The 24,931-nt window shown below is 45.3% G+C and overlaps 1 protein-coding gene across 1 annotated transcript in view; it reads right to left on the reverse strand.

Annotated features, from left to right (window-relative positions):
* The window catches only part of LOC119971421 (adhesion G-protein coupled receptor G2-like), a 271,187-nt gene that overhangs the window by 150,144 nt on the left and 96,112 nt on the right, over positions 1-24,931 (reverse strand). Inside the window, exons 3-4 of the mRNA XM_038806912.1 lie at positions 18,942-19,086; positions 2,254-2,364 (exon numbers count right to left, since the gene is read on the reverse strand). Of these exons, the coding sequence (XP_038662840.1) occupies positions 2,254-2,364; positions 18,942-19,086 (256 nt within the window). The remainder of the gene's footprint in view (positions 1-2,253; positions 2,365-18,941; positions 19,087-24,931) is intronic.

Here is a 24,931-nt window from a genome sequence, read left to right on the forward strand (position 1 = left end):
TGGGCCCCACATCTCAGGAAGGACATACTGGCACTGGAGCGTGTCCAGCGGAGATTCACACGGATGATCCCTGGAATGGCGGGTCTAACATATGATGAACGGCTGAGGATCCTGGGATTGTATTCATTGGAGTTTAGAAGGTTAAGGGGAGATCTAATAGAAACTTACAAGATAATACATGGCTTAGAAAGGGTGGACGCAAAGAAACTGTTTCCGTTAGTCGAGGAGACGAGGACCCGTGGGCACAGCCTTAGAATTAGAGGGGGTAAATTCAGAACAGAAATGCGGAGACATTTCTTCAGCCAGAGAGTGGTGGGCCTGTGGAATTCATTGCCGCGGAGTGCAGTGGAGGCCGGGACGCTAAATGGCTTCAAGGCAGAGATAGATAAATTCTTGATGTCGCGAGGAATTAAGGGCTACGGGGAGAATGCTGGTAGGTGGAGTTCAAATGCCCATCAGCCATGATTGAATGGCGGAGTGGACTCGATGGGCCGAATGGCCTTACTTCCACTCCTATGTCTTATGGTCTTATGGAAGCCGAAGAAGGCGAGAGGACAACATTTATATGTTAGAGGACAGCTGCCTTCTCTTCACAAATCCCGTCTGGTCTTCTGCCATTATATCTGGGACACATGGCTCGAACTGCAAAGCCAGCACCTTAGCCAGTACCTTGGCATCCATATTTAGCAGCAAAATGGCCCTGTAACAACTACACTTCATGGGATCCTTATCTTTCTTTAAAATAAGGGAAATGGAGGCTTGTGTAGGCATATCTGGCAAGTAACCTTGAGCATCGTCGAACATATACCATTACTGGTACTAGTTGGTCTGAGAATTGTTTGTAATATTCAATGGGATACCCATCAGGGTCCGGTGCCTTATTCTTCTGCATCAACCCAATCGCCCTCAGCAGCTCATCCAAACTGGGTGGGGCCTCCATCTCCTCCCTACTCTCCTTCACCACTCTCAGGAAGGACAACCTATCCAGAAACCCTGTCACCCGTCCGGTGGCTCCGACCTGTACAGACCCCCTGTGGAACACCCCAAAAGCCACATTGACTTCTCGTGGTGTTGTCACAAAACCACTGGTGTTACGGGTGTGTTGGCAGGGGTTGGTGCCAGGGGCACAGTGCTGTCTACTCACTCTGGCCATCCAGAGGAGGTTGTGCAGTTTTGTCCGGCACGGCTGACCGGTCTGGACAGTATTTTCCAAGGTGCTGACCTCCTCTGTCACCTGCGCCATGGTGTAGCGAATGGCAGCAGTTGGCAGCCTCTTCCCACCCTTGGATTCAGGGCTGTGCATCTTGCTGCCATCTTATTGGCTGGGATGGTGTGTGTGGGGAGTGAAGTGTGTATATGTGGCTGCAGCTTGTCAGCCTCCTGAGGGTGAATCCGGCACCATTTCCCATTGGAATCGATTGTGTCCTACGTGGCACCGGAGCTAGTCCCTTCATGGTCGTTGAATCGGTCCAGATGCAGCGCCAGTTTTGCTGTCGTAGAAGTCCAAGAATTTGCCCTGGCATCAACACTTAATCTCAGGAACGGAGATTCGCACCCCTGAAGTTTTCAGATGTTCCCTGGCGCAGGGCAATTGTCAAAAGGAGTCTGATTTTCCCATTTAATTCTCGGGCAATCCTTACCTGGGAATCACAGAGGGGGTTCACCAGCGTCTCTTTGGGGTACCCCCTGCCCCCAGACACACTGTCTCATGACAAACAAGGCAGTCAGTCTGGTCGGCAGTCAGTGGGGATTCTGCACAGAATTATTTAATCAGCAAGACCCCCATATCCCCGGCCTTGTCAGATTCTTTACCCAGCACTGGGGTCCCCTGCACCCTCCCTGTTAATACTGAGACCCCTGTCTCCCCCTTTAAATTCAATAAAATCCTGACTCTAAACAGGGTGTTATCAAGATTTCTGGCTCAATAATATGCTCCTGCATATTGGTGCTTGATGGGTAAACACACATTTCCATGGTCAATGGAAGGAGATGCACTGGAAGAACTCAGATATACTCAGCTGCTGTCAGGAAGTTTGAAAAATTAAGTCTTTGTTCTCTTGAACCCCATGAATTAAAGAGTAACTTGAGTTGTCTTTAGTAGCAGCCACTCCAGAAACACTGTAAAATCAGCAGGTTATAGATAAAGAGTGAAAAATAATGAATATTAAACACAAACTCAATAACAAATATAAACACTGACTGTGTGGAATCCATACCATTGCAGATTCAGATGGAGTATTTTAGCTCCATTACCTGGATTGTGGTTTTGTTCTTCAAATGAGTGACAACAGCTCTCTGAGGCAAACTGGAGATTTTATACTTCACCCGAACTCCAGCATACACCATCTGAACTTCCGCACCCACCTGTACAATAATGATAACAATATACTTTTCAATGGTTTGGATGCATTTTGCTGAACAAGACACTACAATGAAATGTTGTTCAATCTAATTCCATGGTGACAGGGTGAAGGAGACAAAGCGGGAATTTAAAAAGATTTGACAATCTGTAACAAAGATTCATTACCAGTGAAAGAATTTTCATTTCTCGAGCAATAATCTGAACCACAGAATGTTCCCACATTTCACAACTAATGGATAATTCAGGATTGTTTTGTGGGAATGAGATGAGAACGTGTTTGGGGATTTGGTACCTCACTGGTTTAAAGTTCTTTTTGTGAGGGCCACAAAGAATCCAGCACAAGTTTGTAAAATCAAAGGAAATAACTTTATTTACAATTACATATATACAACAGCAGCAGTACTCCACCACTGATGTCTCCTTGAGCTGGTTTCACACTGGCCAGCTCTATTTATGCAGGTGACTCTGCTAATGATGATTTCGCTGCCCCCACTCATTGGGGGAGCTCAAACTCACTAAGGATTGTGGGATTGCCAATAGTCTCCAGTCAATAATAATCAGGCAGGCTATAACAGTTCTGAAATTAATCTCCTCGGTCTCCAACTTGGTGATGACCCTGGATTTGGGGTCATTATTGCTCAGTCGAAAGGATCAAACACCATCATGGTCTGGAGCGGAGGGAATTGTCCAATGGACAAAAGCTTGAACAGGAAACAAGATACCGATCTGTGTGTCCCCTAATTGAAAGTCAGGTGCTTGTGATATCTGTAGTGATATCATGGTTGTGTTGTAATTCACCGACTGGCCACTCGGAGTCTCATTAGTATATAAGTAAATGTTAGAGTCAGGTGACCCCCTCAGACTTGCTGGAGGAAGCCGAAGAGAGAGTTTGCTTCTGCTTGATCTTACTGTTATTCATCTGTTGTTTTGTGTACAGTTTACCCACAGTTAATGTTAATAAATCATTTATAGCTTTGGCTATAAACTATAGCTATCAGATTACAGGAGGGAGATAAATCACTTGGTTGCATGGTGCACTGAAAACAACCTCTCTCTAAATGTTGGAAAGACCAAGGGACTGATCATCAACTTCAGGAAGCGCAGCATGACATACACTCTTGTCTGCAGCAATGGCTCCGAAGTGGAGATGGTTGATCGCTTTAACTTTCTGGCGGTCACCATCACCAACAGTCTGTCCTGGTCCACTCACGTTAATCCAACAGTCAAGAAAGCCCAACAATGTCTCTACTCCCTGTAGAAGCTAAAGAAATTTGGCATGTCTGCATCGACTGTCACAAAATTCTACAGATGTGCGATAGAGGGCATCCTATCCGGCTGCATCACAGCCTGGTATGGCAACTGTTCAGTCCAAGATCACAAGAAACTGCAGACTGTGGTGAACTCAGCCCAATGCGAAACTTGCCACCACCACATTGATTCTGTATACACCTCTTGCTGCCTCAGGAAGGCAGATAGCATTATCAGAGGCCCCTCCCAGCCAGGCTTTGCCCTCTTTAGACCCTTCCATTAGGCAGAAGATACAGAAGTCTGAAGACGCGCACATCCAGACATAGGAACAGATTCTTCCCCAAAGCTACAAGACTCCTCAACAACTCCCCCTCGGACTGATCTGTTCCCTGTAAGAACACTATTCATGACACCCTATGCTGCTCTTGCTCATGTATTTGCTTTGTTTGCTTTGTTTGACCCCTTGTTGCACACTGTAACTAATCACTAATTTGTCGATGCACCATTTGTCAATGTCCCCTTTGATTATTCTTGTGTCTACTATGTATGTAGTGCGTACATTCCTCAGCCGCAGAAAAATACTTTTCACTATACTCAGGTACATGTGAGAATAAATCAAATCAAAAGCGACAAGTTTTCTTGTAATATAGATCAGGCCATATGACAAGCACATTACATGGTACCAGGGCTAGATGGTATTAAACACAGAAAAAAAAGCCTGCCATGAGGTCCACAGAGATTTGAAGATTTTGCAGACTGCAAGAATGGAGTCCTTGAAGACACCAATGAGTCTCAGACTTCATGGTAATGTGGACAACAAAAGCAACAATTTAATCTGTTTCTTACTGCAGTAAATTTAGAAGATCAATCAGATTCACATAAGGTAGCGATGCTCCTAACAGCGGCAGGGCCAGAAGCAATTGTTGTGTTTTAAACGTTTACATTTTCAAACTATAAAGATAGTAAAGATTTTAACTAAGTAATTCGAAGATTTCATGCACAATGCAGCCCCAGAAAGAATGACATTTATGAACGCTTTGTGTTTAGATCACATCTATAGAAGTCTGGGGAGTCCATAGATTATTTCATCATTGATTTAAAGTTAAAAGCTAAAACCTGTAATTTTTCTGCAGTGGAATCTTCCATGATTTGGAACCAGATTGTGTTTGGTGTGAATGAAAATAAGCTGAGGGAATGGTTGCTGAGGGAATTGTAACTGTCTTTTGAACAAACAGTTGAGAATTGTCAGGCTCACGAGCTAATAGCACAGCATTCTAAAATGTTTCTCAGTAATGGCGGCATCTTCGTGGAGAAAAAGTTGCCGCCCTTTTTCCAAAAAGGCGGAAGACCTCCAAAAAAGACAGGAAAGGTCCTGCAGCTCCTCGTACACCAACAAACAGGTTAAAGATCAGGATGAAGTATTTCTGTGGAAAAGATGTGATCAAAGACACAAATTAATGTGGTGTCCAGCATTTTGCAAGTTCTGTTCCAGATGCAACGATAAAATTACTTTGCCCAGGTCAGTCAACAGTGATGAAACATTATTGTTTGTGGGAGTAATAATAGAGAAGAATATTTTTTTGGACACATCAATGAATTCTCCAGCACTTAAAAAAATGCAAACTGATACTCCATTTGACGAGGACAAATGGCCGCTACCATTTGAAGTGAACAGTACAGTGGTCCAATTGAAGTTAGACACTGGTGCAAAAGCCAATTTAATCAACATGACTGATTTAAAACATCAAAAAATTCAGCCGATTAGAGGAAATCACAAAATATCTCTGAGAGATTATAACGGTTCAAGCATTAAATGTTATGATGCTTGTGACCTGAGTGTGGTGGTGAAGAACAAAGTTTATTCTGTCCCAATCTAAATTGTATCCGAGGGCAGTTGGTTTATAGCATCCACAAAGGATTGGATGATGCAACGATTCTGAGAACATTATCAACAAATTCACCTCCAAGATACAACTCAAAGAGGATGCGAAACCTGTGATACAGGCTCCAAGAAGAGTACCTGCACCTCTTAGGGATTGCCTCAAAGATGAGTTCGATAGAATGACAAAAACAAAAGTAATCAGAAAGATAGAAGAACCTACCAACTGGGTAAACTCCATGGTTTGCGTAAAGAAAAAAATGGCGATATTCGCATATGCATGAATCCTAAAGATCTTAACGAGAATATCAAAAGAGAACATTACCAAATAACAAAACGTGAGGAAATCACATCTGACACGGCTGGTGCACAATTCTTTACGAAACATGACCCATCTCAAGGTTTCTGGCAACTAAAGCTAGAGAAACAAAGTACAAAATACTGCACTTTGAATACGCCATTCGGATGGTACTGTTTTCTGAGAATGCCATTTGGCCTAATTTAGGCATCAGATATTTTTAACCATGCCGTGGAGCACATAATCGAAGGCATCGAAGGTGGACGTGTGTACATGGATGATATCATCGTTTGCGGCTTCGCCATAGAAGAGCACAATACGAGGTTGCGTAAAGTTCCATAGAGCATCAGGAGAAATGGGTTGAAGCTCAACAAGCAAAAGTGCCAATTCGGAGTAACTGAGGTCACATTCCTAGGTGTCAAGCTCCCATCTCTTGGCATTGAACCTGACAAGGACAAAATCCAAGCATTTCTCAACATGCCAAAACCATACAACAAGAAAGCCATCTTCAGAGTCATGGGCATGATCAATTTTAGAGGGAAATTCATTCCAAACCTGTCAGCAAAAAAAACACATCTACGTGATCTGCTGCACAAGATAACGGATTTCACTTGGTCTGAGAAACATGAGCAAGAGCGGAAGAAGATCAAGACTTCACTAACCACCACACCAGTTCTCACCCTTTTTGACCCATCTAGGCAGATTAAAGTGTCAACAGACATGTCCAAAGATGGTCTAGGAGCAATTCTTCTGCAACTCAAGCATGACGATTGGAAACCAGTCGCTTATGCATCACAATCCATGATGACAACAGAGCAGAGGTATGCTCAAATCAAAAAGAATGCCTAGGTTTAGTTGTGAGCTTGGAGAAATTTCACAATTACGTCTATGGGCTTCCAACTTTCACAATTGAGAAAGATCAGCGTCCTTTGGTTAACAAAATCAAAACAAATCTCAACCAGACATCTCCATGCATTCAGAGGTTGATAAAGTTACAACGCTATGACTTCAATCTCATCTACACGCCAGGCAAATATTTTTTCTTTGCAGATGCATTATCGAGAGTGCCAATACAAAATATTAGTTGCAAAATTGCTGAAGATGTAGATCTGCATGCCAATCTTATTTCCACATTATTACCAGTATCAGATGCAAAACTACGTGAGATCCAAGAAGAGACTATAAGGATCAAACTCTTCCAGAGGTTAGGAGGAACATCAACTCACACTGGCCCAGAGGTCAATGTATGGAGTTCTACAATATAAGATCTGAACTCAGCATCATTTAAGGAGTGGTGCTTTATTTGAACACTATAGTTATACCTCAATCTCTTCACAAGGATGTACTAAAGAGGATACATGAAGGACATCTCAGGATTGAGAAGTGTAAACTGAGAGCTTGAGACTCTGTTTACTGGCCATGTATAATCCAGGATATTGACAGGATGGTCAGTTGTGACACATGCCAGATGCATTGTTGAAAGCAAACAAGAGAACCTATGCAAATATCTGATTTACCTACAGCACCATGGCAGAAAGTAGCTATCACCTATGAGGGAAAGATTATTTAATGATCATAAATTACTTTTCAAACTATCCCGAATTGTCAAGCACAACGGCAAGCAGTGTAATACTGCGTACCAAGTTAATTTTTTCAAGTCACGGATATCCTCAAGTCGTCGTGAGTGACAACGGACCTTGTTTTAGCTGTAAAGAGTGGCATCACTTTGCAGTCACTATGATTTTAATTACATCACATTGAGTCCATTGTACCCACAAGCCAATGGAAAAGCCACAAAAAGAGTACATTTTATTCAGCAATTGTTGAAGAAAGCAATGGACAGCCAATCTGATCCATATCTCGCACTACTGAGTTACAGAGCATCCCCATTGTCACATGGTAGATCGCCAGCAGAGTTACTCATGGATAGAAGTTTGCGGACCACACTTCCATACTTGGAAAAGAAGGAGGAGAATGCAGTGTTACTGCAGTAAATGCAAAACATTAAAGCAAAACAAAAGCAGTTCTACGATAGAGTGTCTAGAACTTTACTACCTCTGAGTAGTGATGACATTGTGAGAGTAAAGGATTCAGGCAATTGGTCAAGAAAAGCCATTGTACTTGAAGAAGTAGCACCTTGCTCCTATAATGTAAACAGAGGATGGGTTGGTTCTAAGAAGAAATCGTCGCGCACTCTTGAAAACCAGAGAAGACTTTTACAACAACGTGATGGATGACGAATCTACGTCAGAATCAACATCTGCTGCAGTGTCAGATAGTTCAGCAGTTCCTGAGCATGAGAATTTCATGAAGAACATTCAATCTTACAAGTTCTGAGTAGCAAGGTCAAACTTTGAGAAGATAAATCAGAGTCAGAGGAACACATGATTAACTCAATTTGCAGAATTGGACTGTTTGTACAGACTGTGCTTGCTGTTGTTGCATAAACATATTTGTTAAACCAGTTTTAAAAAAACATTTTTAAACATTCATACCGTTAGACTCATCGGCTCGTGACACCTCATATAAATATACTGATGATAATGTATTAATTAATTCCTTCAAAGGAAATGGAATGCAGTGACATCATGTGTTGTTATTCCCCAACAGACCACTAGGAGTCTCATTAGTATATAAGTGAATGTTAGGGTCAGGTGACCTCAGACTGACTGGAGAGATGGAAGAGAGAGGTTGCTTGCGCATGATCATATAATTATTCATCTGTTGCTTTGTATATATTTGACCCACAGTTAATATTAATAAATCATTTATAGCTTTAGCTACAAGTGCTCTTGTAATATAAATCAGGCCATCTGACAAGAACATTACAGGCAAACCGTATGCTGGCCCACTAGCTGAGGAGGCAGGCTGCGTCCAGGAAAGTTTTAACAGTAAGAACGGAGAGGGGAGAAGTAGTATCAGAGGCAGGGTAGATAAATTAGACCTTCCGGGGATACTGCGAGAAGTTAGATAGGGTGACGCCAGGTGGAAAGGAAAGGGACATGGGATGGTTCCTGGGTGGCTTGGAGTTTCCGAGGTTGGAGGAAGAGAGGAGGCAAGCATTGGGGAAGCTACTAGTCTGAGAGAGGTGATTGATAGTTTTGAGGAATGAAGTCAGGGAAAGCTCTGGGGCCAGATGACTTTAAGACGGAGTTCAACAAGGCGTTTGCAACAGAATTAGCACCACACTCATTGGGGATGTTTAATGAAGCATTGGAGAAAGGAGAGCTGCCAGAGACATTAACGTAGGTGACGATTACATTAATCCCGAAAAAGGGGAACGTTCCGCTGGAGTGTGGGCCATCTCGGCCTATCTCGCTGTTGAATGTGCTGGCTAAGTTGATGGCGGGAATGTGTACCAGGGGTGTTGGCAGAGGAACAAATGGCTTTGTAAAGAAAGGCAGCTCTCCAGTAATATCAGGAAGCTATTGAATGTGACAATAATACCGTCAGGGGAGGTGGGGGTAGGTTGGAGGTTGTTGCTTCCATGTATGCAGATCGGTGAAATTTTGGATAGATTTGGATTTGGATCTAAGTTCTCAGCGTGGGTGCTCTTGTTATATATGGCTCAGGTGCATGTGTAATCATGAATGGAACGAGCTCACAAAGTTTTGGGCTGCACACAGGTACGAGAAAGGGGTGTCCACTGTCGGCGTTGTTATTTGCGCTAGCGATTGAACCCATGGCGATGGCCCTTAGGGGTCAGTGGAGTGGTGGGGGATTGTGAGGGAGAGTAGAGAACGCCGGATATCACTGAACTCGGGCGAACTGTTGTTTGTGTCGGATCGCTGGCGAATATGGGTAGGATCATGGAAATACTGGAAAGGTTTGGAGACTTCTCGGGATATAAATTGAATGTTGGAAAGAGCAAGATATTTGAGGTGAACGCGGCGGGGCTAAGGGTCAATATAGGGGTGCTACCATTTAAGGTAGTTTGGGAAAGGTTTAGAAATGTGGGGATAAAGGTGACAAGGGAATGGGCTATTATGCATAAGTGGAATTTGACAATGTTGGTGGAGGAGATTAGAGAGGGCTTTAAGAGATGGAACACACTGCATCTGACATTGACAGGGAGGATACGGGTTGGTAAAATGAATGTGTTACCAAGGTTCTTGTTTATTTTTCAGGCCCTCCCGATCTTTCCCCTGAAGACCTTCTTTCGGAAATTGGAGACAGTGATTTCAGAGTTTATAAAGGCAGGGAAGGTGCCGAGGGTAAAGAGGCACTCTGCTGGTGAGGCAGAGACAGAAAGGGGGGTTCCCGAACCTGCTACATTATTATTGGGCAGCAAACGTAGAGAAGGTGAAGCGATGTTGGGGTGTGGAGAGGGGGAGGCAGAGTGGGTTAGGATGGAGGAGGAGTCCTGCAGGGGATCGAGCCTGAAAGCCATGGTCCTGGCTCCTCCACCATTTGCTCTGGGGAAATACACAGAGAGCCCGGTGGTAATCGACAGTTAAGATGTGGAACTGACTGAGGAGACACTTTAAATTGGAGGGGATGTCGGTGTTTACGCCACTGTGCAGGAACCTTGGGCGGGATTCTCCGACCTCTGCACTGGAACTGCGCCTGGTGCGGGGGCGGAGAATAGCCGTTCACGCCGGTCCCGCGCGCACGGTCGATGAGGCGCCGGTAGGGGGCTGTTGGAACAGGCACCCACGCTGATTCTCCGCGGTCGACTGGCCGACCACACCACTCACCGGCGTGGTTTACATGTGGTACCAGCCACTGGGACCCGCGGCTGCGGTGGCAGTCCTGGTTGGGGGGGGGGGGGGGGGGGGGGATATCTGACTCGGGGGGGGGGGGCGGCCTCAGCGGTGGCCAGGCCCGCGATTAAGGATGGACCTACCTTCCTCCGTGCGGGCCGGCTGTGTGATTCCGCCATGTCGGCGGTGCCCGGGCCGAGGTGGGCCGCATGCATGCTCGGACCCACTTGCAGCCGCCAGAGCTGCGGGGTGCATGCTGTGGCCTCTGCTGGAAAACGGAGAATCACCCCGGACCTTCGAGGACAAAGTCCGGAGTGATTCTTGCCCTTTTTCTGTTGGGTGGAGGGATTTAGTTCCCTAAAGGGAGAATCCCGCCCATAGGTTTAAGCCAGGGAGATAGATGGAATGTATGGGAAATGGAGGAAAGTGGGGCTGAAGAAGGTGAGGGACTTAGATTTGGAAGTGCAGTTTGCAGGTTTGGATGAGAGATTTGAGTTGCCAAGGGGGAGTGAATTTAAGTAAATGCAGGTGCGGGATTTTGCAAGAAAGGAGTGGAGGGCATTTCCCATGTGTCAGGGTACACCCTGTTGGAGCAATTGCTACTCCCAGAAGTGTCCGGAAAGGATAGGATTGGAGATATATGTGGGTGGCTTGGGGAGCAAGTGTCAAGGATTAAGTGTAAGTAGGAGGACAAACTAGGGGGTAAATAGATTGGAGTCTGTGGTGCAAGGCTAAGCGTAGGATGAATGCTACCTCTTCTTCTGCGTGGATGAGCCTGATTCAGAGTCGCTAGGTGTCAAATTATACCACCACAAGGTTTTACCGGCTATCGATAAAAGACCAAACATCCAGTTAGTTAGTTAAAGTTCAATAATAGTTTATTTACACACAAGAATTACTTCGACATGCAACATAAAACACGACAAGCTAAATTACACCCAACACTACAACAACTTGTACTTAACTTCAGGCACCCGGCTTTATGCAGAGGAACAAGGCCTTTGATCGGATCTTGCGTGGCTGGGTCTGGAGAAGTGACTTTGTTTCTGCTGGGCTCATCCGTCTGGTAACGGTCATTGATCTTGAACTTGCTTCTGGTTGTGATGCTGCAATTGGTTTCAGCCATAGGCCGGGGCCAAGAGAGACTGAACACATGGCAGTGTTTCTCTTTATCCCTTTTGGGGTTTCACGCTCTTTTGCGCGGTTCTTAGCTTTGGACCCAATAATTCGGCAGGCTTCGATACTGCCTTTGATTTTAGCCAATAAAGGGGCGGGTGCCTGATGGCTGTCCGTGTCCTGAGTGGTCATTGACCTTGGTGTTTGGGCTTCCTGGTTGAACGGAGTGGCACCGATGTGTCTGTATCTGTATCTGATACCTGAGTACAGGTCTTTTCTTCTGGAGAAATGGGCCATTAGAATGCAAATCGGCTGGGGGTTTTGATAGTGTCTGGTTAGCTCGTGGCAAATACACACCTAGCTCTGAGTTCGTCTGGATCCTGCATTGGCCATATTTCCTGTGATTCTTTGCAAGTGGCCATATTTCCCTTTGTAAGTGGCCATCCCAGATGGCTACACAATACACGTAAAACCCTTCCTCCGACCCCCTTATCTTCTCCAGTCTGCGGTGTTCTTTGTTTTGCTAAATTCAGGTTGGTTGGCGAAGTGTTCACAAAGACCATAAAATAGCTTTAACTTGAACAAAGCTATAAATTTATTAACACTACTAATTTGGATTCGACACTTATTCCTAAATAATACACAGTTGATAATTAACATATAATCTACACTCACCTACAACTAATCACAATGCTATTATAAACTATGATCTGCTCTTACTCATACTATCTTTTCTTCTGTCTATACTCCAGCTTAATCCTTCACTTCTCTCCCCACAAGGCTTAGCATCAGTGTCTTATATACTTGTAATTCTAGCTCACTCTCGTGTCTAATCTAGACATTCTTACATTTATGATAATACCACACAGCCAAAGGCATTCATACAAATCTCCCAGCCAAGTCGCAACCCCTGGCGGTGCAGCCGATCTCCAGTTCAACAGTATCCATTGCCGGGAAATCAGAGACGCAAAGGCCATGACATCGGCTCCCTTCCCCTCCTGCAGTTCCAACACCTCCGACACCCCAAAATATCATCACCATTGGGTCCGGCGTCATCCTGACACCCACAACCCCTGACAAATGCTCAAACACCGCCTCGCAAAAGCTACCCAACTTGCCAACCCCCAAAACATGTGAACATGGTTCACCGGCCTCCTCCCACACATCTTCTACTCTCGGGGAAAAAAACACTCATTTAGTTCCGAGTCATATGGACCCTATGCACCACCTTAAACTGTATTAGGCTTACTTTCGCACAAGAGGAAGTTGAGTTGATTCGGTGCATTAGCTCACTCCAAAGTCCCTACCCCCATCTTGATCCCCAACTCCTCCTCCCACTTCCATTTGATCCCTTCCACTAGGGTCGACCCCTTCTCTCTCAACCACCTATAGATGTCCCCAATCTTCCCTTCCTCCCATTCATCCGGGACTAACAAAAAGGATATAGATGGGTGTGGTGATCTGTATATTTGTGTATATTAAGCAAGGTTCAATGTAGGTGCAATACCGTTGAGCAATCACTAGAGGGAGCACGGGAGGTATAAAACAGACATGAACAGGAAGTCAGGGCACACTTCACAGGAAGGGAGCTGGTAGCAGACACAGACTGGCAGCACAGATGTAGCATGGTTTAAGCACCAAAGAGAAATGAACTCACAATGAAGCATCTACTTGAACTTCATGACGACGAGCTTTATTAGGACACAAGAAACAACACATGGTACCAGGGCTGGCTTCAGGACACTTACTATAAGATTACACAAGCTGCAGACACAGAAAGACCAAAATGGCAAGAAAGACGTTGGAAGACTTCACTGATTTACTGCAATTTGGACCACCACCACAGCTGGAAACAACCAGTAATTTAAGTAATAACTGGAAAAGCTTTAAACAAATGTTCGAGATATGTATCGTAGCAAATGATATGAAAGGAGTCTCTGACGCAACAAAAATAGCGCTGCTACACACAACAGCCGGACAGAAAGCTAGAAAAACCTATAATTGCTTTAAATGCTTGAAAGGTGAAGACAGCACCAAATTAGAAGTAATACTGAAAAAATTTGAAGATTACTGTAACATCAGTAACAATGCTGCTTTAAAACATCCAATGCCCAGAGACCAAATTGCACAGAGAATGAGTGATGAAAACCTCAAACAATCAAAACCAGAACAGAAAGGGTTAACTCTGAAAATCGCGATTGAAAAGTCCAGACCGAAATAAAAAAGCAACTTTAATGTCTTACAAAGCAAAAACGCTGAAATCCATGGTAGGGACTGTTTAGCACAGGGCTAAATCGCTGGCTTTGAAAGCAGACCAAGGCAGGCCAGCAGCACAGTTCGATTCCTGTAAGAGCCTCCCCAAACAGGCGCCGGAATAGTAACTTAATTTGACGCCTACTTGTGACAATAAGCGATTTTCATTTAATTTAAAATGGGTTCTGAGTACATTTTACAGTCTCCGTGGAACAAAAGACAAAAATCTGCTCCTGCGCATGCGCAGAAAACCGAAGCCGCACATGCGCAGTGGACAAAAAAAAGCGCACAGTAAAGGAAGATCGATGTGCGCATGCCCAGTTTAAAGAAAAGATCGCACCATTCAAAGATGGTTCCGTGCATGCGCAAGGCGCGCATGCGCAGTGGACAAAAAACCGCAGAGTAAAGGAAGATTGATTTGCGCATGTGCAATCGAGCCCCACGCATGACGTCACGAACGCCATGATGTCAGAGGACCCTGACCACGCCCACTCAAAAGGGAAATGCCTGAAAAATGAAAACAAGAAACTTAAAGCTGTAAAACCCAATTTTCTCACCTCAAAAGACAGAACAGTGCCTGAACTTATACCAGAAGTGGAAGATATATTTCACAACACTCTGGAACAAGCAGTCTGCACCACCCAAAGTGAAGAGAACGATAACAAATCCGAAACAAAAAAAGATGAAGAGAACGATACAAAATCCGAAACAAAAAAAAGATGATTTGCCTTTCGAACAACACTACCCAGACATAGCTGAGTTATTCAGATATGCTGATCACAGCTTCAGCAACACAGTTGGAAAGCTCAAAGGGGCTTCACGGTAGCAGGGTGGTTAGCATCAATGCTTCACAGCTCCAGGGTCCCAGGTTCGATTCCCGGCTGGGTCACTGTCTGTGTGGAGTCTGCACATCCTCCCCGTGTGTGCGTGGGTTTCCTCCGGGTGCTCCGGTTTCCTCCCACAGTCCAAAGATGTGCGGGTTAGGTGGATTGGCCATGCTAAATTGCCCGTAGTGTAAGGTTAATGGGGGGATTGTTGGGTTATGGGTATACGGGTTACGTGGGTTTAAAGTAGGGTGATCATTGTTCGGCACAACATCGAGGGCCGAAGGGCCTGTTCTGTGCTGTCCTGTTCTATGTTCTATGTTCTATGACTCTACACATGGTAGATGAATCCAATGCTATGATGCCATGGCAGATCGTCGAGGCATTGGATAACAGCAATACCTAAGAAGAAGACGATGCCACACAAAGAGCACAGAACGACTCCGTTGAGAGAGCACAATTTGACTCCACAGAGAAAACACTGCACGACTCCACAGAGAGAGCGATGAAAGACTCCACAGAGGAAGCGACGCAAGCCTCCATGGACAGCTCGTTGACAGACTCAAAAATGGAAGCAAACAAACACTCCATTGCAAACGCCATGCATGAGCAAGACCATGAAGATCAACCCACCGTACCTGAGCAACCACAAGCAGACTATGAAAGTCTACCAAGCTCACATAAGCAACAAGAAGACGAAGTAAGGCTACCAACTGTATGTGAAAACAGTGACAATGTGATCACAATCGACAAACAGGATGTGCAGGATCACAGCGAGACTGATAGAACTCTGCTCATTTGTACGGAAGCACTCAACAATCAGAGTAGGGCTACTCATGAGTCCAGAGAGACCACGTCAAGTGAAATCTTGAAGACATTGACTCCAGAAGAGGAGCACCAAGAGTCCAGAGAGACCACATCAATAGAAATCTTGAAGATTTTGACTCCAGAAGGGGGGGCACCAAGACCCACAAGAGAATGAAATCATGAAGATTTTGACTCCAGAAGAGGAGCACCAAGACCCACAAGAGAATGAAATCATGAAGATTTTGACTCCACAAGATGAGCACCTAGACTCACAAGAGAATGAAATCGTGAAGATTTTGACTCCAGAAGAGGAGCACCAAGACCAACAAGAAAATGAAATCATGAAGATTTTGACTCCAGAAGAGGAGCACCAAGAAAGCAAAGAAAAGGAATCAAATCCACCACAAATGACTCCAGAAGAGGGGCACCAAGGAAGCAAAGAAGAGGAATCAAATCCACCACAAATGGCTGATGTCACCAACAACAAGAACAAGAACAAAAACAACATGAAGCATAACAAGAACAACAAAAACCGCAAGAAGCACCGCAGAAACAAGAGCAACAACAGCAACAACAAAAACTACAAGCACAACAACAAAAACTATAAGAAGAACAACAAAAACAAGAAGCATAGCAAAGACAAACAATGTGCACGACAAGAACAACAACGAAAACAACAAAAACAGAAACAACAAGTGCAACAAAAACAACAACAACAATGAAAACAACAAAGACAGATACGACAAAAACAGCAACAAGGACGACAACGAAAACAACAAAGGCAGAATCGTCAGAAACAACAACAATGAAACAACGACCTGTACAAAATGGCACATGAAGGACAATGCCACAGCACATTACAAAACAATGACAAGACTACCAACATGCCATGGCATGACAACGAATCGCACAAATTCACATCTGCTCCAGCTCAAGCAAGCACAACAGCTTTCAAGGCAGATGACATACTAAGTCGATACCACAAGCACAGAAAAAAGTCCATGTCAGTCAACATCAGTGGTTCAACCATTCAAACACCAAGGGATGACTTGTTGGTCACTTTAAAAAAAAGAACACCGACAACATTCAAAACAGAGTTGAAATATCAATATCATCATGTCAACAACGGAAAAAAGAAAAAAACTCAACGAACAAATTCATCAAGTTTGGACTCATAAATGTTTTTATTAAGATTGGACTCATAAATATTAATTGGCTTTGTAAAATATCCAATATCATAATCACTTGCACATAAATAAATTTCATAAGTAATCTAACTGTTTTGTACAATTTTTTTTAACACTTTACAGAAAATATGTAAAGAAAAAAAGGGGGATGTGGTGATCTGTACATTTGTGTATATTAAGCAAGGGGTCAATGTCGATGCAATACCGCTGAGCAATCACTAGAGGGAGCACGGAAGTCAGGACATACTTCACAGGAACGGGAGCTGGTAGCAGACACTGACAGGCAGCACAGATGCAACATGGTTTAAGCACTGAAGAGAAACAAACTCACAATAAAGCATCTACTTCAACGTTAAGACTACGAGCTTTATCAAGACACAAGGAACAACACAATGGGTAGATAAATTCTAAAGATGTTAAGGGGCATGGTATGCATGTGGAAGTATGGCACTGAGATAAAGGGTCAGTCATAATCATATTGAATTGTAGGCCTGAAGGACTGAATGGTCTAATCCTGCTCCTAGTTTCCAACTTTCTATGTTTCTCCAGTGCCAGGGTCTGCGGATTTATTTTCCATTATGGCTAGTATTTGAACAGACCCATCTTAGTGTGACTGCCTGCTGTAGTCTCTTTATGCCCCTCTCAATTTGCCTAGCTTGAGGCTGACCCTCTTCCTGGTGCTGTGGCTGCTGCAGTGGTGCTTCCTGGGCCTGGTCCAGCCTCTCTCTGTGCTTCTCCTCCCCACACAGGCATCCAGGAAAACTGGATGAATGAATCCCATGGCTGTTAGTCTCGCTCTTTAATATGTGCTCCCCTTGGAGGCAACTTCCTCTTGTTATGTTATCTGTAATTTGGGTGCCTAGTCGTTTAATTGATGCAGCCACAGGGCTCTGGTCAGCTTTTCAGAGTGATGTACAGATTTGTTAGCTGGGCCTGTGTAGTCCCAATGAGAAAGATCAATGTCACATCAGGCAGTGAATGTGGGCAGCACCCCATCAGCAGCTCCCAGCACACGCAAGAAGGAAGGACTTGCAGTGTGGACTACTCGACGTGGCTGCAGCACAGCACAGAACTCCAGCAGGACACATGGTTCCTGTGGTGTCATCTCCAGTGATGCTACAGGAGTCAAATTTGCAACCTTAGGCGGAATTCTCCCACCCCCTGCAGGGTCGGGGAAATCGCCTGGGGCCGGTGTAAATCCCGCCCCCGCCATGGCCGGAATTCTCCGCCACCCGGGAATCAACGGGAGTGGGAATCACGACCCGCCGTTCGGCATGCCCCCCATGCCAATCGGCGGGCCCCCCGCGGCGATTCTCCGGCCCGTGATGGGCCGAAGTCCCGCCGCTGACAGGCCAATCCCGCCAACGTGGTTTAAACCACCTCTGGTGCCGGCGGGATTGGCGGCGCGAGCGGGCCCCCGGGGTCCTGGGGGGGTGCGGGGCGATCGGACCCCGGGGGTTCCCCCACGGTGGCCTGGCCCGCGATCGGACCCACTGATCAGCGGGCAGGCCAGTGCCGTGGGGGCACTCTTTTTCTTCCGCCGCCTCTACGGCCTCCACCATAGCGGAGGCGGAAGAGACCCCCCCTACCGCGCATGCGCCGGTGGTGATGTCAGCGGCCGCTGACGCACCGGCACATGCGCGGACCGGCAAAGGCATTTCGGCCAGCCCCGATGCCGATCGGCGTAGTGCCAAAGGCCGTTGGTGCTGGTTTTCACGCCATCAGCGGAGCGGAAACCACTCCGGCGCAGGCCTAGCCCCTAAAGGTGCGAAGAATTCCGCACCTTTGGGGAGGCCCGACGCCGGAGTGGTTGGCGCCACTCTGCTACGCCAGGACCCCCCCGCCCCGCCGGGTAGGGGAGAATCCCGGCCCTTATTCTTTGTTAAAAATCATCAATTATAAATTATCTGTTTTGGTGCAGTGGTTAGCACTGCTTCCACACGGCGCTGAGGACCCGGGTTTGATCCCGGCCCTGGGTCACTGTCCTTGTTAAGTTTGCACATTCTCCCCTTGTTTGCGTGGGTTTTATCCCCACAACCCAAAGATGTGCAGAGCAGGTGAACTGGACATGCTAAAGTTGCCCTTTAATTGGAAAAATTTTAAAACAAAAGAAAAATGATCAGTTTGAATTCCGTGTGGCTGCAGAAACAGTTTTGGGTGATCCTTACCCGGGGAATAATTGATCGAGAATTGTTATCAACAGATGGACAATATAACAATTTCCTTCTCCAGAACTTTAATCATTGCCCCATGAAAACACTTACCCAGGAAAAATTGGCAATAACATTAAAGTCTGAACTGCCACTCAGATCTTTGATTACACCAGCCTCGACATTCGGAGTTACAAAAGTTTTATTGTCCTCAGAAAAGGTCATTTTCATCATCACTGTACTTAGATTAGATTCCAAACTGTAAAATAAACAGAGAGTTAACACTGGACATGATAATAAAAACAGGAACTCACACATTAGGTTAGATATTAACTTTCTGTGATAGTGGAACAGAATAAAAATAGAGATATAAAACAAGCTGTGGATTCTCAATCATTGATTTCACACTACCACAGGAAGTCGAAATCAACCTGATGTCTTTGAGCCACTGCTGTGACGTGTCGTATTGATGGAGGGGGCGGCAAATCACAACTGCAATAATTCCAACATTTGGGAAAATTTTACAAAAATGTTACTTATTTATCAAACATTAATTCTTGTCATGATATAATCTGTAATTGTGCCGTAATATAAAATACTTATTTTAAATGCAGTTTGAAAATGAATGAAAATCGATTATTGTCACAAGTAGGTTTCAATGAAGTTACTGTGAAAAACCCCTAGTCGCCACATTCTGGCACCTGTTAGGGGAGGCTGGTACGGGGCTGTTCCAAGTTTGGTTAAAATGTTCCTGATAACCATACCCCGGATTTCCCAACAATGAAAATTCCTACTTTTAATAGAAACTAAACAGCTCAGAATATGAATCAAATGATCCTTCAACAAACCCAAAGTTCCTTCACATGTGGGAACCCAAGATCACCCAAATTTCCTGACCTGGGGCATTTACAGATTTCAGAGAGCAGAGTCCAATGCTGGAAAACCTTTATAAACCATTTTATATTCATCATATCAATAAAGGTGGAGGAGAGACTCGATAGAAATGATCAAAACCATGAGGATCGAGACAGACTAGATTGAGAGATATGAGAACCTCAATGATTGTAGGTGTTACGGTATCGGACCAGACCCCAATTTATATTAGGAAACTGAACAAGAAACTCCACAACAATTTTTCCATTTTTAAAACTGAGGAAAGGATACTTCACTCCAGGGTTGATTCCACTGACAAATAGGAATCTTTTAGATTAAAATAAACCTTATTATTAACACGTGATTAAACACATTAATGTCACAGAAAATAGCTTTTCAATTAACAATTGAACATTTCTTAAAATATTAAGGAAACCCTTTAACTACTAATTTGCACCTTCACTATCTCCAATTAAGCAAAGCACATTACCAGTTAAAGCCACTTGCAAATAAAGTTAACAAACTATTGTGTAGACATTTTCTTTTGAAAAGTAGAGCAAAACCCTTTCAGGCACAACCTGCAAATCCTTCTGCCTTTGTCAGACTAAAAGTCCATCAGTCAATACTAACAGGGGGATGGGAACTGATGCTGGAAGTCAGAGGGAATTAAAGTGGGGACAGAAAACAAAAGGCAGTAAGAGGAACAGTGAAAGGCAGAAAACATAGAACATAGAACAGTACAGCACAGAACAGGCCCTTCGGCCCTCAATGTTGTGCCGAGCAATGATCACCCTACTCAAACCCCGTATCCACCCTATACCCGTAACCCAACAACCCCCCCCCCCCGCCCCCGCCCCCTTTACCTTACTTTTTAGGACACTACGGGCAATTTAGCATGGCCAATCCACCTAACCCGCACATCTTTGGACTGTGGGAGGAAACCGGAGCACCTGGAGGAAACCCACGCACACACGGGGAGGACGTGCAGACTCCGCACAGACAGTGACCCAGCCGGGAACCGAACCTGGGACCCTGGAGCTGTGAAGCATTTATGCTAACCACCATGCTACCGTGCTGCCCTTACAGAAATCTGCCCTTGCAGATTACAGAAACCAAAGTCAAAAATCAAAAAGAGCCACAGTACAGAGTACAGAGACTGGAGAACTCTGTGGATGGGTCCAGTAAAGCTAAGAGAAATTAAACACAGGGAGAGTGTACAAAACATGATTGGTTAGATGGTCTGAGAAAGCAGGGGAGAGAGCAAGGGAAGTCTAGATTAAACTGCATTTATTTCAATACAAGAGGCCTGGCAGACAAGGCAGATTAACTCAGGGCCTGGTGGGTACATGGGACTGGGATATTATGGTTATCACTGAAACATGACGAAAGGGAGGGTCAGGAGTGGCAGCTCAGTGTTCCAGGGTACAGATGGTATAAAAAAGATGGAACAGGAGGTAAGTGAGGAGGGGTATTGTGTTTTTGATTAGGGAGAATATCACAGCAGTACTGACGGGATATATCCGAGGGTTCACCCATTGAGTCTATATGGGTATAACTGAAAAATAAGAAGGGAGAGATCACTTTGATAGATTTGTACGACAGGCCCCCAAATAGTCAGTGGGAAATTGAGGGACAAATATGTAAGGAGATTACAGGTAGCTGCAAGGAAAATAGGGTGGTAATAGTTGGGGACTTCAACTTTCCCAACTGGGGCTGCCACAGCACGAGGGGTTTGGATGGAGATGAATTTGTTGAGTGTATTCAGGAGGAATTTCTCATTCAGTAAGTGGATGGCCCAACTAGAGAAGGGGCAAAACTTGACCTCCTCTTCGGAAATAAGGAAGGGCAGGTGACAGGCGTGTTAGTGAGGGATCACTTTGGACCAGTGACCACAATTCCATTCGTTTTAAGATGGCTATGGAGAATTATCTGGCCCAAAGTTAGAATTCTAAATTGGGGCACGGCCAATTTTGATGGTATTAGATAGGAGCTTTCATTGATTGATTGGTGGCACAGTGGTTAGCACTGCTGCCTCACAGCTCCAGAGTCCCAGGTTCAATTCCAGCCTCGGGTGACAGTCTGTATGGAGTCTGCACGTTCTCCCTGTGTCTGCGTGGGTTTCCTCTGGATGCTCCGGTTTCCTCCCACAGTCCAAAGAAGTGCAGGTTAGGTGGATTGGCCATGCTATATTTCCCCTTAGTGTCCAAAAGGTTAGGTGGGGTTACTGGGTTACGTGGATAGGGTGGAGGCATGGGATTAAGTAGGGTGCTCTTTCCAAGGACCAGTGCAGACTCAATGGGCTGAATAGCCTCCTTTTGCACTGTACATTTTATGAATATTTTATGAGACAGGCAAAGGGAAGGCTGGTAAGTGGAGGGTTTCAAGAGAATGTTAACCAGGGTTCGGGGTAAGCACATTCCTTTTAGAGTGATGGGCAAGGCTGGTCGAAGTAGGGAACCCTAGATGACTCAGGATACTGAGGCCCCGGTCAAAAAGAAGGAGGCATGTGACACGCATAGGCAGCTGGGATCAAGTGGATCCCTTGAAGAGTAAAGAGGTTGTCGGAGTAGAGTTAAGAGAGAGATCAGGAGGGAAAAAAGGGCACATGGGATAGCTTTGGCAGATAAGGCAAAGGAGAATCCAAAGAGCTTCTACAAATACATAATGGGCAAAAGAGTAACTAGCGAGAGAGTAGGGCCTCTTGAGGATCTACAAGGCCATCAATGTGCGGATCCACAAGAGATGGGTGAGATCCTAAATGAATATTTCTCATCGGTATTTACTGTTCGGGATGTTAGGGAACTTGGGGAAATAAATAGTTATGTCTTGAAGAGTGGAAATATTACGAAGAAGGAGGTGCTGGAAGTCTTAAAGGGCATCAAGATAGATAAATCCCCGGGACCTGATTAAATGTAGCCCAGGACATTATGGGAGGTTAGGGAGGAAATTGCGGGTCCCCTAGCATAGATATTTGAATCATCGACAGCCACAGGCAAGGTGCCTGAAGATTGGAGGGTAGCAAATGTTGTGCTTTTGTTTAAGAAGGGCCGCAGAGAAAATTCTGGGAACTACAGACCTGTGAGCCTAAAGTCTGTGGTGGATAAGTTGTTGGAAGGTATTCTGAGAGACAAAGGCATTTAGAGAGGCAAGGACTGATTAGGGACAGTCAGCATGACTTTAACATAGAACATAGAACAGTACAGCACAGAACAGGCCCTTCGGCCCTCAATGTTGTGCCGAGCCATGATCACCCTACTCAAACCCACGTATCCACCCTATACCCGTAACCCAACAACCTCCCCCTTAACCTTACTTTTATTAGGACACTACGGGCAATTTAGCATGGCCAATCCACCTAACCCGCACATCTTTGGACTGTGGGAGGAAACCGGAGCACCCGGAGGAAACCCACGCACACAGGGGGAGGACGTGCAGACTCCACACAGACAGTGACCCAGCCGGGAATTGAACCTGGGACCCTGGAGCTGTGAAGCATTTATGCTAACCACCATGCTACCCTGCTGCCCCTTTGTGAGTGGAAAATCATGTTTCACGAATTTAATTATGTTTTTTGAAGGAGTAACCAAGAAGGTAGATGAGGGCAGTGCAGTCAACATTGTCTACATGACTTTAGCAAGCCTTTCACAATGGACCTCATGGTAGGTTGTTGCACGAGGTTAAATCTCATGGATCCAGGGTGAGGTAGCCAATTGGATACAAAATTGGCTTGACGACAGAAGACAGAAGTGGTTATGGAGGGTTGTTTTTCAAACAGGAGGCCTGTGACCAGCGGTGTCCCTCAGGGATTAGTGCTGGGTCCACTGTTATTTGTTATTTTTATTAATGATTTGGATGAGAACTTGGGAGGCATGGTTAGTAAGTATGCAGATAACACAAAGATTGGTGGCATAGTGGACAGTATCTAGGATTACAATGGGATATTGATCAATTGGGCCAATGGGCTGAAGAATGGCAGATGAAGTTTAATTTAGATAAATGTGAGGTGATGCATTTTGGTAGATCGAATCGGGCAGGACCTACTCAGTTAATGGTAGAGTGTTGGCAAGGGTTATAAAACAAAGAGATCTAGGTGTACAGGTTCATAGCTCCTTGAAAGTGGAGTCACAGCTGGACAGGGTGATGAAGAAAGCATTTGACATGCTTGGTTTCATTGGTCAGAACACCGAGTACAGGAGTTGGGACGTCTGGCTGAAGTTGTACAAGACATGAGTAAGGCCACACTTTGAATCTTGTGTACAGTTCTGGTCACCCTATTATTGAAAAGATATTATTAAACTAGAAAGAGTTCGGAAAAGATTTACTCGGATGCGACTGAGACTTGATGGTTTGAGTTATAAGGAGAGGCTGGATAGACTGGGAATTTTTTCTCTGAAGCGTAGGCAGCTTCGGGGTGATCTTATCGAGGTCTATAAAATATTGAGGGGCATAGATGAAGTGGACAGTCACACAGAGGGTGGTGAGTGTCTGGAATGAACTGCCAGAGGCACAAGTAGAGGCAGTGATGCACAATCAATCAATGGACACGAAACGTAGGTGAAGTCCGAAACGAAAAGGCTTTAATCAGCAAGAAGTGAGCCCGGCAGCAGATGTACAGAAATGGTCTGGCTGCCGACTCGTAGGTGGAGCTACCTTCCTCTTAGCCAACAAGAATACGGAGAACACGATACCTGGGCCAATGGGCAGCGGGCCCTCTGCAACAATGGCAGCTCACACTCCCAGGTACCGTAATACCCCTAGTCATACTACCACATTCACCCCTTGTTGAGAAAGGAACCGGGGGGGGGGGCATGTATGGGGAATGCGGATATGGAGAGAGAGGGGGGCGTGTGTCCCGTGTGAGTGGGTAAGAGACTGGTAGTATGACTAGTGATGTCGGATCGTACCTATTCAACGGTGGCTGCCCACTGGCCTGCAACTATGTACAGGGTCGAGTCAGAACACAGTAACTATGTACAGATTTGAGTGAGAAAAAAAAACGAGAGAACAAGCAGGAACAAGTGTCCATCAACAGTTCACATAGACTCGATCAGCCGATCGGGTGCCTTGGACCTTGGGGAGCTTGGCTGGAGATGTTGGAGTTGTGGCATCCGTGACTCCGGGAGTGATGATCCGGTCCTTGTGGCTGCATCCGTACCCCTAGTCGGAGCTGGCGAGGGCCAGGCCGGGTGAGGGTCGTCCGGGTCTCTAGACAGCGTGTTTAAGGGTGTCGG

Source organism: Scyliorhinus canicula, chromosome 9, assembly GCF_902713615.1.
Source record: "Scyliorhinus canicula chromosome 9, sScyCan1.1, whole genome shotgun sequence".
NCBI classification, from domain to species: Eukaryota; Metazoa; Chordata; class Chondrichthyes; order Carcharhiniformes; family Scyliorhinidae; genus Scyliorhinus; species Scyliorhinus canicula.